Here is a 14787-nt window from a genome sequence, read left to right as displayed (position 1 = left end):
TTTAAATTCCCAAACTTAAAAAGTTTTTCCATTTGCCAAAGATAAAGGATATCGGAGGTAGTGAACTGTCACCGATGTTTGAATGTTTGCATTTAACTAGAAAGATTTTATCACAAGGAGTTTTTATTTCATTTTATGAGTACAGAAAAAACCAATACTGATTTCAATGAGTGCAACAAATGTTATCAGTATCAATATTAAGATATAAATATAAAATATCTGATAGAATCCACTAAAACTTAATGGTTTCCAAGTGAAGTCATTTATTTTTCGAGGAACTTCAGATTTGTGAAACTCGAATAAGGTAGTTGGATAAAAAGAAAGTATGAACTCGATGTAAATATCTCCTTCTAGTTTTGGGACGATTCCACTTTGGATAACTCGACGAGCCCTGCATAAACAGAAATGGATGTTTGGAATTAAATAAAGAATTATTGAATAAAAAATAAGTAAATTCACTCACAGTTTATCAGCACTTTTTCTGATGGGCTTAGATATATTATGGCTAAAAAGTATAGCTCGCAAAGATTTATGAAAAGGCTTCTCTGAAAAGTAATGCTCTTGATTGATTTTGCCATAACCAGACACCAAACTCATTAATGGAGCTAGTTTTCTGCCAACACTTGATAGGAAAGTGACCATCAATTCACTCTTTTCAAATACAGGAACAGGTCCTAATTGAAAGGCTTCACCAAATCCTTCAGAAACGCTACGTTTATAAATATCATCATATTCTTTGCTAACTTTGCCTTTAAAGAAGTCGTACATTGATATACCTTCAAGGAAAAATGGTATTCTGCCCTGGCTGATAACATCCTTTAATGTATCAATCTTGTAATCCGCAGTTCCTACAATAGTTTGCGTACTGAATGCAGAATTGAAGATGAACACAGGAAACATTAGGATAAGCATTTGAATCAAACAGAGCCAGGATGAAGTGTTAGGTAAATTCTGATGGAATGAGATACCGAAGGATCGAAAGTTTGCTGTCAAAAAAGCTTCAATTTTGAAATGTTTAACTGCAATCAATTCCAATATTACTATGCCCAGAGCAGCTAATAATAAAGGAATAGCGGTGATTGATGTTAGACTTGAAACAACTGCTGAACTGTCGAGATTCAGGTTTCGTGTACTAAATATATTGAAGTTTTCTTCTGATATGACAGAAGTGAAATGACCAGGAGCCTTTTGGGTATCCAATGCTAATGGCAAGAAGCACAAATCAGCCTTCTGTAGTAACAAATGAAAAATACAAAGAAGAAATATTACAGTTCATAATGAAAAGGACAAATAGAAAGGACGAAAGCCAAAACTGGTAAAACTGAAAGAATTAGATTGAGATTTCAAATACACTTGAAGATGTAAAATGAAATATAAAATTCAATAGTTGAATGTACCAAGGGTTAGGAAATAATGGTGCAGATTTCAAGATGAAATATAATGACAAATGATGGAAAGTCGTTTTTTAGAGTATAAAATGCAGCGTCTATGCGATATTGACTAAATTTGATATCTAAATGTTTGTACATTGACATTACTTACCCCTTCTTGCATTAGACCCAAAACTCCATCGTGATAACCAGTTTCTGTTAGCACTCCCAGTTGTCCTTCTTCTGGAAGAATGAATTTCAGACTAAATGAACAATTTATTAATCCATCTGAATAGTTAGTTCTGGAAATAGAATCACAACAGTTTCTTACTTGAACTGGCCAGAATTAGAAAGAATCACTTGAAATCGTTTAAGAGACGCCAATCTAGGAATTATTTGACCATCTTTCTCAGCAAATCCTCGAGCAAATGGTACCTTCAATATCAACTATTAGTAAACGAAAGATGCACCCACACAGTTTCATTACTCACCGAAAAAGCACCAACAGTTAAATTGAATTTTTGCATTTGAAATACAATTCTCACAATTCAACAAGAAAACAAAACTAAGAATAAATTTAGTGTGAAAAGTGAAGTAAGGGCCGTTTTACTTCGCAAATAACATTTTATCCTAAAAGTGTTTATCCTCATTTAATCACTAGACCATTGAAAATATATTCATCATTGTTATTAATCATTAGAATTTCATTTTCAATATTTACCGATCATCTTGACTCGTGGATATCTTGGATTCCTGGAATCTTTTTGTCAATTTATATTCTGTTATTATTCTGGTATTTTGTTTCATATTTTTTCCTGATTCAATTGTCTGTCTTATATTGAAATTGCTATATTCTTCATTATCGAACTATAAATCAAAATATGCAAAAATATTTACATTTAAATCAATTCAATTTTATTGATGAATATCAATAACATAATAAAAGTCTATTCATCAATTTATTGTAAATAAACAACTTTTTAAAGATGTTAAAAGGTCTGTTGGACTGAAAAATTTTAAAAAAGAGAGTCATTTTACACTGAATGCATTCGTATTTTTCATTATTTTCTGAAAATTTTATTCGAAATGCAAAAGTTAATTCAACTGCTTGGGTGCATCTTTTGTTTAATTCAGCCAAGGCAAAGTCAATAAAGATTATGCTGATATTTATGAACGGGCCGTTGCAAAAGGATTTGATAAAACCAATGCCATTAGGGCACATTAAGGGTGAGGATAGTTTGCACAAGATGACCACTTTCGTTGGTATTCATTAAATTACACAGGACTCTATCAAATATTTCATTTATTCATCTTTATGTTGATTCTGTCCATATTTGTGCTGCTTTTTGAGTTAATCGTTGCTTTTCTGCACAAAAAAAATGAAAAACAAATGAAAATTGAAAGGTGAAAGGAGACTTGGGTTGGATTGGGTATAATAATTCACAAAACAGTAACTTTATTTCATAGGTTATAACAATTGGAAAATAAAGTTGTAGTCAAAGCACGGACTTTTACACGGACTGTAAATACAGATCTCTGAAAATCTGCAAAAAAGTTATTATTTTCATTTAATCACTAGACCATTGAAAATGTATTTTTCATTGTTATTAATCATTAAAATTTCATTTTAATATCAAGCGATCATTTTGACTTTGCGACTGGTAATAAGGATATAACAATTACTGGAATAATTACCGAATCTTTTTGACAATTTATATTCTGTTATTATATTTTGTTTCATATTTTGTCCTAATTAAATTGTCCGTCAAATTATATCAAAATTACTATATTCTTCATAATCGAACTAGAATCCAAAATATTCAAAAATATTTACATTTGATTTAATACATTTTTATTTCGCATATCAATAACATCATAAATTTTCAAAGATCTATTCATTAAGTGATTTAGTTGTAAATAAACAACTTTTTGCAGATGCCGAAAGGTCTATTGGACTAAAATTATAAAAGCAACAGTTATTTTACTTTGCAATTTATTTCTAGTTTTAGTTTGCTGATTGAATTGTGAGAATTGCATTTAAAATGCAAAAAGTCAATTTAACTGTCGGTGCTTTTTCGGTAAGCAATTAAACTCTGATTGAATTCCGTATATTCCAATTATTAATCCTGTTCAATATACATTAAAGGTATCATTGGCCGAAGTATTTGTTGAAGAAGACGATCAAATTGTTCCTCATTTCAAGTCTCTTAAACGAATTGCTGCCATTCTCTCGGATTATGGTCATTTCAAGTAAGAAACTTTTAACTCTACTTACAATTTAGTGTTCAATTATTAATAATTGTGTTTTTTAGCTTGAAATTCATTTAACCCAAGGAAGGACAAATGGGTTTACTGACAAAGACTGGTTATCATGATGGAGTTTTGGGTTTATTACAAGAAGGGGTAAGTACAATCGTAAAATTAACTGTGAGATATTAAACATTTAATAGTTGAGTAAACTGTTGCTCATGAATTCACAAATGTGGCAAAAGTCATTCCCAGCATATTTTTCCCTTTTTCTCAGTAACTGTGATAGATATCGTCATCAAATTTTTTAGGTCTTTTTCTTGAGCCGTCGGTTGAAGTTTTTAATATTTTCTAGTTAAAATTCGAATTTTGTAAAATGTCCAATCTTATCGGCAAAGATGCGCATTTTCTATAAAATGATATTATCTCTACAAAGACGGCACCAAAGCCACTAAACGGAAATTATAAAGTGCCACGAAGGCTCAAAAGCACCCTGCAACGAAGCCATAAATGCGTAGGTAGAAACACGCCGATTCTCAAATTTTTCATTTTGAGACAATTTTTTGCATTTTTCATGTCAGAACGATCGCTGGTAAAGGTTAGTACTTTAAACAAATAGTTAAATGATAACCGAAAAAGAGCTGATTATGATGAGAAAAAAGTGTTTTGAAATATCTCTATCGGTTCAAAAGTTATTCGCGAAAATATGCTGGGAATGACTTTTGCCACATCCGGTACTCTCCTTTTATCCTGCAACCTTATATGATTTTCACAAGTCTGAAGCTCCTCAGAAAGGCGATGATCTCAATTGGTATTCATTAAATTACACAGAATTTTATCAAATATTTCAGTCACTTATCTTTATCTTGGTTTTGTCTACAACTGTATTGCTTATTGAGTTAATCATTGCTTGTTGTATATTGCAACTATTCAATATATTAAAGGTACGGCATCTGCCAAAAAAACTGACGTTCGGAGTTTCAATGATGCGAAATTACTTTGAGATGTTTACTTGGTCTGATGCAATTTCAATGAGTAGGTATAATATTGTGAGACACGAACGTTCAATGTAAAAAAGGGATCCTCGTTGAGGTTCCTGACAAACGCATTTTAGACCTTATAAAAACTCTCTTGACATAAAATGGTCCAATGATTCTTTTTGCACTCGATAATAGTTTTGTTTCATATTCATATAGTTTTCATTTTTTCATAATTATATCGTTATGTTCTTCATTACCGAACTATTGTAAAATTAGCAAGTAGTCAATACAACTGCTAATGCACTTTCGGTTACGGTTTCGATGCAGTAAATCATAATGAGTGAAAATAATCAATATTAAAATGCAATTTAATTTTATTGCTAAGAAAATACATTTTCAATGGTCTAGTGATTAAATAATTACATTGAAAATAAACAACTTTTGAAAATTGCCTTGAAACACACAAATGTATGTCACAATCTGAAATATAATGTAACAATTTACAAAACAGTAACTTTATTTTGTAGGTTATTCAACATTTGAAAATAAAATTGTGATCAAGACTTGGACTTTTTATTAATATTTTGTATTCTAATCAAATCAAGAATCTGAGAATTACATTCGAAATGCAAAAAGTCAATTTAACTGTTGGTGCTTTTTCGGTAAGCAATTAAACTCTGGTTGCATCTTTAACTTATTAATATTATATGCTATTTGATATTGAAGGTACCATTTGCCGAAGGATTTGTTGAAGAAGATGATCAAATTGTTCCTAACTTGAAGTCTCTTAAACGATTTGCAGCCATTACTGATTATGGCCCTTTCAAGTAAAAAAACTTTTAACTCTACTTACAATTTATTAATAATTGTCAATCGTGATTTGTGTTTTTTAGTCTGAAATTCATTTTACCCGAGGAAGGACAATTGGGAGTTCTAACAGAAACTGGTTATCACGATGGAGTTTTGGGTTTAATGCAAGATGGCGTAAGTACAGTCATTGTGATCATCAATGGAAAAATTAGATCAGAAAAAAATGATACGATTTTGCTGGCATCATGCACCCAACACAGTAAACCCTCTCAAATTATCGTCATGGGATTAGTATTTTCACTATTTCTAATAGCCACCAAATAATTGCCTCATTTGATGTCTGATTAATTTTGGTTCAAAACAATCTTTGATTGTAATGATAATACATCAATGTTAATCAAATGGTTAAAAAGTGGAGAAAATCCTTAACTTTATCAGTCGCTTTCTGCTATGTTATGTGTACCTAATTAGATATTTTGGTATTTTCAGTTTAAATTGATTTTATCCTTTTATTTCTTGTTGTATTCGTAAATAACAGAAGGCTGATATGTGCTTTGTGCCATTACCGTTGGATACCCAGAAGGCTCCTGGTTATTTCACTTCAGTTATATCAGAAATGGACTATTACATCCTAACGCGTCGTAATTTGAATGACCTTACATCTGCTCTTATTTCAAGCTTGACTTCAGTCGAAGCGATTCCTTTATTATTGGCTGTTCTGGTCATATTAATATTGGAAATAATTGCTGTTAAACACTTTAAAATCGACGCATTGCTTACAGCAACTTTCCGTTCATTCGGTATCTCATTCCACCAGCATTCATCTAACCATTCATCATGGTTTTGCTTGATTCAAATACTCATCTTAATGTTTCCTGTATTCATCTTCAATTCTGCATTCAGTACCCAAACTATTATAGGAACTTCGGATTACAAAGTTGATACATTGCAAGATGTTATTGAACAGGGAAAGATACCATGTTTCTTTGAAGGCATTTCACTGTATGACTTCTTCAAAGGCAAAGTCAATAAAGATTATGCTGAGATCTATGAACGGGCCGTTGCCAAAGGATATGGTGAACCAATTCCATTAGGACCCATTGCCGATAGAGGTAGATTAGACAAAATGGTCACTTTCATTTCTGGCATTGGCAGGAAACTGACTCCATTGTCTGCTGCTGGATCTAATTTAATTGTTCCCAATCAAGTACAATATTTCTCAGAAAAGCCTTTTCATAGATCATTACAAGCTATGCTTTTTAACCGTAATACTTCCGAATCCCTCAAAAAAAGGTTTGATACGCTGTGAGTGAATCAACTTATTGTAATAAATCGTTGTTGATTAAATCTCTAACACTTGATTTTACCTTTTCTTAATTCTTACAGATCTCGTCGTTTGATCGAAAGTGGGATATCTAAGAAACTAGAAGGCGATACTTACGTTGACTTCATTCTTTCCTTTTATCCTGCAACCTTATACGACTTTCACAAGTCTCAAGTTCCGCAGAAAGGTGATGATCTCAATTGGCAACCTGTAAATTACAGAGGATTCTATCAGATATTTCGTTTATTCATCTTCATGTTGATTATTTCCATCGTTGCTCTATTTATTGAGTTGATCGTTGCTTTCCTCGCTCGGTCAAATTGAAAAACAAATTGAAAGGTGAAAAGTATAATAGAACACTCTGTGTTTTGTTCCTTCAACTGCAATTCCCTAGCGATAATTATAAAACTAAAGATTTACCCAGTTCCATTTATCTTTAAAAGATCAATGAATAGAGCAATTCCATAAGAAATTCCGAAGATAGGATATTATCATCAATATTTATTTCAAAAAATTCATTTTATTTTCGATAATTTTTGTCTTGTCAATTTGAATTGAAATAAAATACAATAAAATACAAATAGTTTTGCATTATTCGAGAAACGTTTCCAGGGAACAATAAAACATTGTAACATAAGATACACTTTACAAGTTGGGTTCACATATATGTACACAAAATGCATTATATGGATGCCATATCATTTATCACCGAACAAAAAGTTCGTTGTTATGTGTTACTTAGTGAACACAAGGCTCATGACTGATCGCAAATTCTCTTGAATGTGAATTTTTAACGATGAATTCAATTCACATTTAAAAGAATCAAAATATGAAAAAAGGAAATCTGAAACTCGATTCAAAACTTCGAAAGTTATTTTATCGAAAACCTTCGATCAGAAAATTTTTTAATTACACGAATGATTCATCTTCCAAATCGACATACAATTCCATTGGCCGGTTTATCAAATAATTGCGTCATTTACGAAAACTACTCTAATATGTGGCAATGTGTACGTAATACCTTGAGGCCTGCAGCGCACTCCAGTCACTGGATCTAAAAAATTTTGAATGATTGGCATTAATTTGTCACAAAAAATTAAATCATTATTTCGATCATTGAACAATTCAATTTCGCCAGTTCTTTTTTTGGAAATAGATGCTAAGTTGTTCGAGTTCAGAAAAATTCATACGAAATTGGCATTTGAGTCTTTTCTCTGAATTATTTTCTCGCTTTTTGAAATAATTTTCTTGATTATCAACTTTCTTTAACTAATCAAATTCAAGATAAATTGCTTTTTAAACAGATTTCTTGAGTTTCTTCGATGATGTTCGGCGAAAGAAAATTAGATTTAATAGTTAATTAATAATCAAAGAAAATTTCAATTTGATTTAACTCTTCAATTGAGGAAGCGTTGAAAATTGATTTTCATTATCTGGTAGCTTACTGTATGACAAGAGATCTTACATTGATGAACTTATTCTGATTACAAAAGCATATTTTCAGCAAAAAAATCAACTTACACCTGATGATCAAATCTTCCAAAAAATTTTCTGCTCCTTATTTTTAGAAAAATGGGCATAGATCGATCATAAAGTATGAAAAATAAGTAATGAAAAAATTTTAAGACTCAAATTATGGTAAATATGGCGGTAAGTCAGGCGAAAGGCCCGTAAAGTCTATTTTCCGAGCAAAGCCACTTACTCTGGTTCAGCTTAAGACTGGTGGCAGCTGCTTTAACTTAACTTATAATTTTAATTTTTAACAATTCACTTGATTTAAAGTCTAATTTAATTCGATTCACATTAAAACAGAAGCATTTAAGCACCATAATCAGCAAAATCAAGTCAATCTAGCAATTCTGGATATTATGTAAAGCTGAATAAGCCAACGGAAAGAATTGATGTATTTTTGATGAAAAATATCGAAAAAATGGTAAGTCAGGCGAAAGGTCCGTAAAGTCTATTTTCCGAGCAAAGCCACTTACTCTGGTTCAGCTTAAGACTGGTGGCAGCTGCTTTAACTTAACTTATAATTTTAATTTTTAACAATTAACTTGAATCAAAGTCAAATTTAATTCGATTTACATTAAAACAGAAGCATTTAAGCACCATAATTAGCAAAATCAAGTCAATCTACTAACAGATTCAAGCCTTTCATCAGATTCATTCCAGAACAACTTGATATTTTTTCGATATCTTTCATCAAAAATTCATCAATTCTTTCCGTTGACTTATTCAGCTTTAAATAATATCCAGAATTGCTAGATTGACTTGATTTTGCTAATTATGGTGCTTAAATGCTTCTGTTTTAATGTGAATCGAATTAAATTAGACTTTAAATCAAGTGAATTGTTAAAAATTAAAATTATAAGTTAAGTTAAAGCAGCTGCCACCAGTCTTAAGCTGAACCAGAGTAAGTGGCTTTGCTCGGAAAATAGACTTTACGGGCCTTTCGCCTGACTTTCTAATATGGCATAGATTTAGCTAAATAGTGAAAATTCAAAATACAAAATTTTGGAGTGTGCGCATGCGCAAAATTTTCATAGGAAAAAATTTGTGTATAATTTTTGTAACTGTATATCGGTTTTCATAAAGCTAGTTCAACGAAATCTTGAATAATCCCGAAAAAGGTGATTTTTCAGAATCTTAAGCTCGAAAATTCTGGGCACCCTGTATAGGATAAAATTTTCCTTTTTCTCGGAGCTTCGCATTCATGTGATCTTCAATAATGTCCAATTTCATGAAATTCTGTTCAGTGGTTTGTTCTCTGCATTAGTTAGTTTGGTATTTTTTTCGATCCACATATAATACATAAGTCTTCACTACGCTCAGACTAAATATCTCCTTCTAGTTTTGGGACGATTCCACTTTGAATTACCAGACGAGCCCTGTATAAACAAAGTTGGATGTTTGGAATTAAATAAAGAATTATTGAATAAAAATAAATCATATTCACTCACAGTTTATCAGCCCTTATTCTGATGGGCTTAGATATATTATGGCTAAAAAGTATAGCTCGCAAAGATTTATGGAAAGGCTACTCTGAGAAGTAATGTGTTTGATTGATTTTGCCATAACCAGACACCAAACTCATCAATGGAGCTAAAGGGTGTTACACTTAACAGCCTGCAAATTTTGAAGATAAAAATAAAATTGAGCTTACCTTTATCTTAAAATTTGTTGATATTGATGAAGATGAACACAGATAATGAATCGCCAGAGACAGGAAATCAAAACCAATTGGTCAATGTCATCAATATCAACAAATTTTTTGATTAAGGTAAGCTCAATTTTAATTCTTATCTTCTAAATTTGCAGGCTGTTAAGTGTAACACCCTTTAGTTTTCTGCCGACACTTGATAAAAAAGTGACCATTAAATCACTCTTTTCAAATACAGGAACAGGTCCTAATGGAAAGGCTTCACCAAATCCTTCAGAAACGCTACGTTTATAGATATCATCATATTCTTTGCTAACTTTGCCTTTGAAGAAGTCGTACATTGAAATACCTTCAAGAAAAATGGTATTCTGCCCTGGTTGATAACATCCTTTAATGTATCAATCTTGTAATCCGCAGTTCCTACAATAGTTTGCGTACTGAATGCAGAATTAAAGATGAACACAGGAAACATTAGGATAAGCATTTGAATCAAACAGAGCCATGATGAAGTTTGAGATGAATTCTGATGGAATGAGATACCGAAGGATCGAAAGGTTGCTGTCAATAAAGCTGCAATTTTGAAGCGTTTAACTGCAATCAATTCCAGTATTAATATGGTCAGAATAGCCAATAATAAAGGAATAGCGGTGACTGATGTTATACTTGAAACAACTGCTGAACTATCGAGACTCAGGTTTCGTGTACTAAATATAAAGAAATTTTCTTCTGATATGACAGAAGTGAAATGACCAGGAGCCTTATGGGTATCCAATGCCAATGGCAAGAAGCACAAATCAGCCTTCTAAAGTTACAAATGAAAAATACAAAGAAGAAATATTACAGTTCATGATGAAAAGGACAAATAGAAAAAACTGAAAGAATTAGATTGAGATTTCAAATACACTTAAAGATGTAAAATTATACATAAAATTCAATAGTTGAATGTACCAAGGGTTAGGAAATAATGGTGCAGATTTCAAGATGAAATATAATGACAAATGATGGAAAAGTCGTTTTTTAGAGTGGAACATGCAGCGTTTATGCGATATTGACTAAATTTGATATCTAAATGTTTGTTCATTGACATTACTTACCCCTTCTTGCATTAAACCCAAAACTCCATCATGATAACCAGTTTCTGTTAGCACTCCCAATTGTCCTTCCTCGGGTAAAATGAATTTCAGACTAAGAGGACAATTTATTAATCCATCTGAATAGTTAGTTCTGGAAATAGAATCACAACAGTTTCTTACTTGAACTGACCAGAATTAGAAAGAATCACTTGCAATCGTTTAAGAGACGCCAATCTAGGAATTATTTGACCATCTTTCTCAGCAAATCCTCGAGCAAATAGTACCTTCAATATCAACTATTAGTAAACGAAAGATGCACCCACACAGTTTCATTACTCACCGAAAAAGCACCAACAGTTAAATTGAATTTTTGCATTTTGAATACAATTCTCACAATTCGACAAGAAAACAAAACTAAGAATAAATCCAGTGTGAAAAGTGGAATAAGGGTCGTTTTACTTCGCAAATAACATTTTATCCTAAAAGTGTTTATCATCATTTAATCACTAGACCATTGAAAATATATTTATCATTGTTATTAATTATAAGAATTTCATTTTTAATATTTACCGATCATCTTGACTCGTGGATATCTTGGATTCCTGGAATCTTTTTGTCAATTTATATTCTGTTATTATTCTGGTATTTTGATTTATATTTTTTCATGATTCGATTGTCTGTCTTATATTGAAATTGCTATATTCTTCATTATCGAACTTTAAATCAAAATATTCAAAAATATTTACATTTAAATAAATTCAATTTTATTGATGAATATCAATAACATAATAAAAGTCTATTCATCAATTCATTGTATTATAAATAGACAATTATAGTAGTCAAAAGGTCTGTTGGACTGAAAAATTTGAAAAAAGACAGTCATTTTACATAGAGGATGAGGATGGATTGACAAAATGACCACTTTCGTTGGTATTGATTAAAATACACAGGACTCTATCAAATATACCATTTAATCATCTGCATATTGATTCTGAAAAGAGACTTGGGTTGGATTGGGTATAATAATTGACGTAACAGTAACTTTATTCCATAGGTTATACACAATTGGAAAATAAAGTTGTAGTCAAGGCACGGACTTTTACACGGACTGTAAATACAGATCTCTAGGAAATCTGCAAAAAATTTATTATTTTCATTAAATCACTAGACCATTGAAAATGTATTTTTCATTGTTATTAATCATGAAAATTTCATTTTAATATCAAGCGATCATTTTGACTTCGCGACTGGTGTTAAGGATATAACAATTACTGGAATAATTACCGAATCTTTTTGACAATTTATATTCTGTTTACTTATATTTTGTTTCATATTTTGTCCTAATTAAATTTTCCGTCAAATTATATCAAAATTGCTATATTCTTCATAATCGAACTAGAATTCAAAATATTCAAAAATATTTACATTTGATTTAATATTAATTTTCAAAGTCTGTTCATCAATTTTATTGTAAATAAACAACTTTTTGCAGATGCCAAAAGGTCTGTTGGACTAAAATTATAAAAGGAACAGTTATTTTACTTCGCAATTTATTCCTAGTTTTAGTTTGCTGATGCAAAAAGTCAATTTAACTGTCGGTGCTTTTTCGGTAAGCAATTAAACTCTGATTGAATTCCGTATATTCCAATTATTAAATGCTGTTCAATATACATTAAAGGTATCATTGGCCGAAGTATTTGTTGAAGAAGACGACCAAGTCGTTCCTCATTTCAAGTCTCTTAAACGATTTGCTGCCATTCTCTCGGATTATGGTCATTTCAAGTAAGAAACATCATCTCTACTTACAATTTAGTGTTCAATTAATTGTGATTTTTTGTTTTTTAGCTTGAAATTCATTTTACCCAAGGAAGGACAAATGGGTTTACTAACAAAAACTGGTTATCATGATGGAGTTTTGGGTTTATTACAAGAAGGGGTAAGTACAATCGTAAAATTAACTGTGAGATATTAAACATTTAATAGTTGAGTAAACTGTTGCTCATGAATTCACAAATGGGCGTCATTTCGTTACAATTTCCTTTTCTTTCGCACTTTGATTTAATTTTGATTTGATGATCAACTTATGCATATTATAATAGAAGGCTGATATGTGCTTCTTGCCAATGTCGTTGGATACTCAAAAGGCTCCTGGTTATTTCACTTCTGTCACATCAGAAGAAAAGTTCTACATAGCTAGTACGCGTAATTTGAACCCCGGTGCATCAGCAGTTGTTTCCAGTTTAACATCGATCAGCGTGGTTCCTTTATTATTGGCTGTTCTGGCCATATTAATATTGGAATTGATCGCAGTTAAACACTACAAAATTGAAGCATTGGTTACATCTATCTACCAAGGTTTTGGTGTATCATTGCGTCAGCATTTTACTCGTCGTTCATTATGGCTCTGCTTGATTCAAATGCTTATCCTGATGTTTCCTGTGTTCATCTTCAATGCTGCATTCAGTACCCAAACTATTGTTGGAGACAGAGATTACAAAATCGATACATTGAAAGACGTGGTCAGACAGAATAAGATACCGTATTTTACGGAAGGCATTTCAGTGTACGATCTTTTCAAAGGCAAAGTCAACAAAGATTATGCTGATGTTTATCAACGGGCTGTTTCAAAAGGATACGGGGAACCAATGCCATTAGGACCTATTCCTGAGTTTGAAAGCTGGGAAAAGATAGTAAGCTTCGTCTCTAGTATCGGAAGAAAACTGATTCCATTGTTTCTTTCAAAATCCGATCTTATTAAACCCAATCAAATGACGTATTTCTCAGCAAAACCTTTTCACAGTTCATTAAAGGCTTTGTTTTTCAGTTATAATGCCTCCGAGTCCATTAGAAGAAGGTCTGATAAGTTGTGAGTAAATTAATTATACTTTTTGTTTTAAATTCATCTAAACTTTACTAGCCAATGTTTAACTTGCGATTCCTCCATCTTCACAGGTCTCGTCGGATAATTCAAATTGGAGTTTTACCAAAGCTAGAAACCGACATTTACGTTGACTTTCTATTGTCTTTTTATCCAACAACCTTATATGAATTTCACAAGTCTGAAGTTTCTCGAAAAGTGGTTGATCTCAGTTGGAAACCATTGAATTGCAGTGGATTCTATCAATTATTCGTTATTTATGCTCTTTTAGTGATTCTGATATTAACTGTTCAACTAATTGAGCTCAGCATTGCGTTATTTACTATTTGCAATACAATAGATGAAGAATCGTTTCAAGATTAAGACATTTACCTAAAATTAGTAGGCATTTGCGCGATGAGATGCTATTGTGATATAAATGTGGAGTCAAAATGATCAATAGCAAAATACAATCTAGTTTTATTGATACCTATTAATAAAAATAGATTTTCCATGGTCTCGTCTAGTATAAGTTACAAGAAATGTATAACAATAACAATATAAAATATGTTAAAAAATAACAAAACAGTAAATTTTTTTTTCTTTTGTGCTTCAGAATTGAAAAAAAAATTGGGTACTATTGTAAGAATTGCACTCGGGATGCAATTTAACTGTTGGTGCTTTTTCGGTAAGCAATTGAACTCTTGGTTGCATCTTTAACTTAATGTTATTGAAGGTGCCTTTGCTGAAGGATTTTTTGAAGGCACTGATCGAGTTGAAGTCTCTTAAACGATTTGCAGCGATTCTCTCGGACCATGATCCTTTCAACTGCATCTCTACTTACAATTTAGCTGTCAATTGATTGTGATTTGTGTTTTTTAGTTTTAAATTCGTTCACCCAGAGCAAGAACAGTTGGGTTTATTAATAAAAACTGGTTACCGATTGGGTTTATTACAGGTTGTTGT

General features: G+C 31.6%; 2 protein-coding genes across 2 annotated transcripts; one reads left to right on the top strand and one right to left on the bottom strand.

The window, feature by feature from the left end:
- Positions 1-17: 17 nt before the first annotated feature.
- Positions 18-1218, bottom strand: LOC112539221 (uncharacterized). Its single transcript, XM_025161559.2, has 2 exons — positions 464-1218; positions 18-391 (listed from the first exon to the last, which is right to left on the bottom strand). The coding sequence occupies exons 1-2, from the start codon at positions 910-912 to the stop codon at positions 124-126; spliced, it is 717 nt and encodes a 238-aa protein (XP_025017327.2). The 5' UTR covers positions 913-1218; the 3' UTR covers positions 18-123.
- An 11524-nt stretch (positions 1219-12742) lies between these two features.
- Positions 12743-14365, top strand: LOC112539203 (uncharacterized). The gene is made up of 3 exons (XM_089266508.1): positions 12743-12900; positions 13064-13830; positions 13917-14365. The coding sequence occupies exons 1-3, from the start codon at positions 12841-12843 to the stop codon at positions 14203-14205; spliced, it is 1116 nt and encodes a 371-aa protein (XP_089122634.1). The 5' UTR covers positions 12743-12840; the 3' UTR covers positions 14206-14365.
- Positions 14366-14787: the final 422 nt, after the last annotated feature.

The sequence above is a fragment of the Tetranychus urticae genome, chromosome 1 (genome assembly GCF_039701765.1).
Source record: "Tetranychus urticae isolate SD_2017Ah chromosome 1, NJAU_TeUrti_SD_1.0, whole genome shotgun sequence".
Taxonomy (NCBI): domain Eukaryota; kingdom Metazoa; phylum Arthropoda; class Arachnida; order Trombidiformes; family Tetranychidae; genus Tetranychus; species Tetranychus urticae.
This window is presented reverse-complemented; position numbering and strand designations above follow the sequence as displayed.

What these genes read in the sequence shown, in the direction of transcription:
- LOC112539203 (XM_089266508.1), top strand. Translation starts at nt 12,841, where the DNA reads ATGGGTTTACTAACAAAAACTGGTTATCATGATGGAGTTTTGGGTTTA. An exon ending in TGGGTTTATTACAAGAAGGG is followed by an intron (nt 12,901 to 13,063) that starts GTAAGTACAATC and finishes ATATTATAATAG; the next exon opens with AAGGCTGATATGTGCTTCTT. An exon ending in AGAAGAAGGTCTGATAAGTT is followed by an intron (nt 13,831 to 13,916) that starts GTGAGTAAATTA and finishes CCATCTTCACAG; the next exon opens with GTCTCGTCGGATAATTCAAA.
- LOC112539221 (XM_025161559.2), bottom strand. Translation starts at nt 912, where the DNA reads ATGCTTATCCTAATGTTTCCTGTGTTCATCTTCAATTCTGCATTCAGT. An exon ending in AGAAAAAGTGCTGATAAACT is followed by an intron (nt 392 to 463) that starts GTGAGTGAATTT and finishes CTGTTTATGCAG; the next exon opens with GGCTCGTCGAGTTATCCAAA.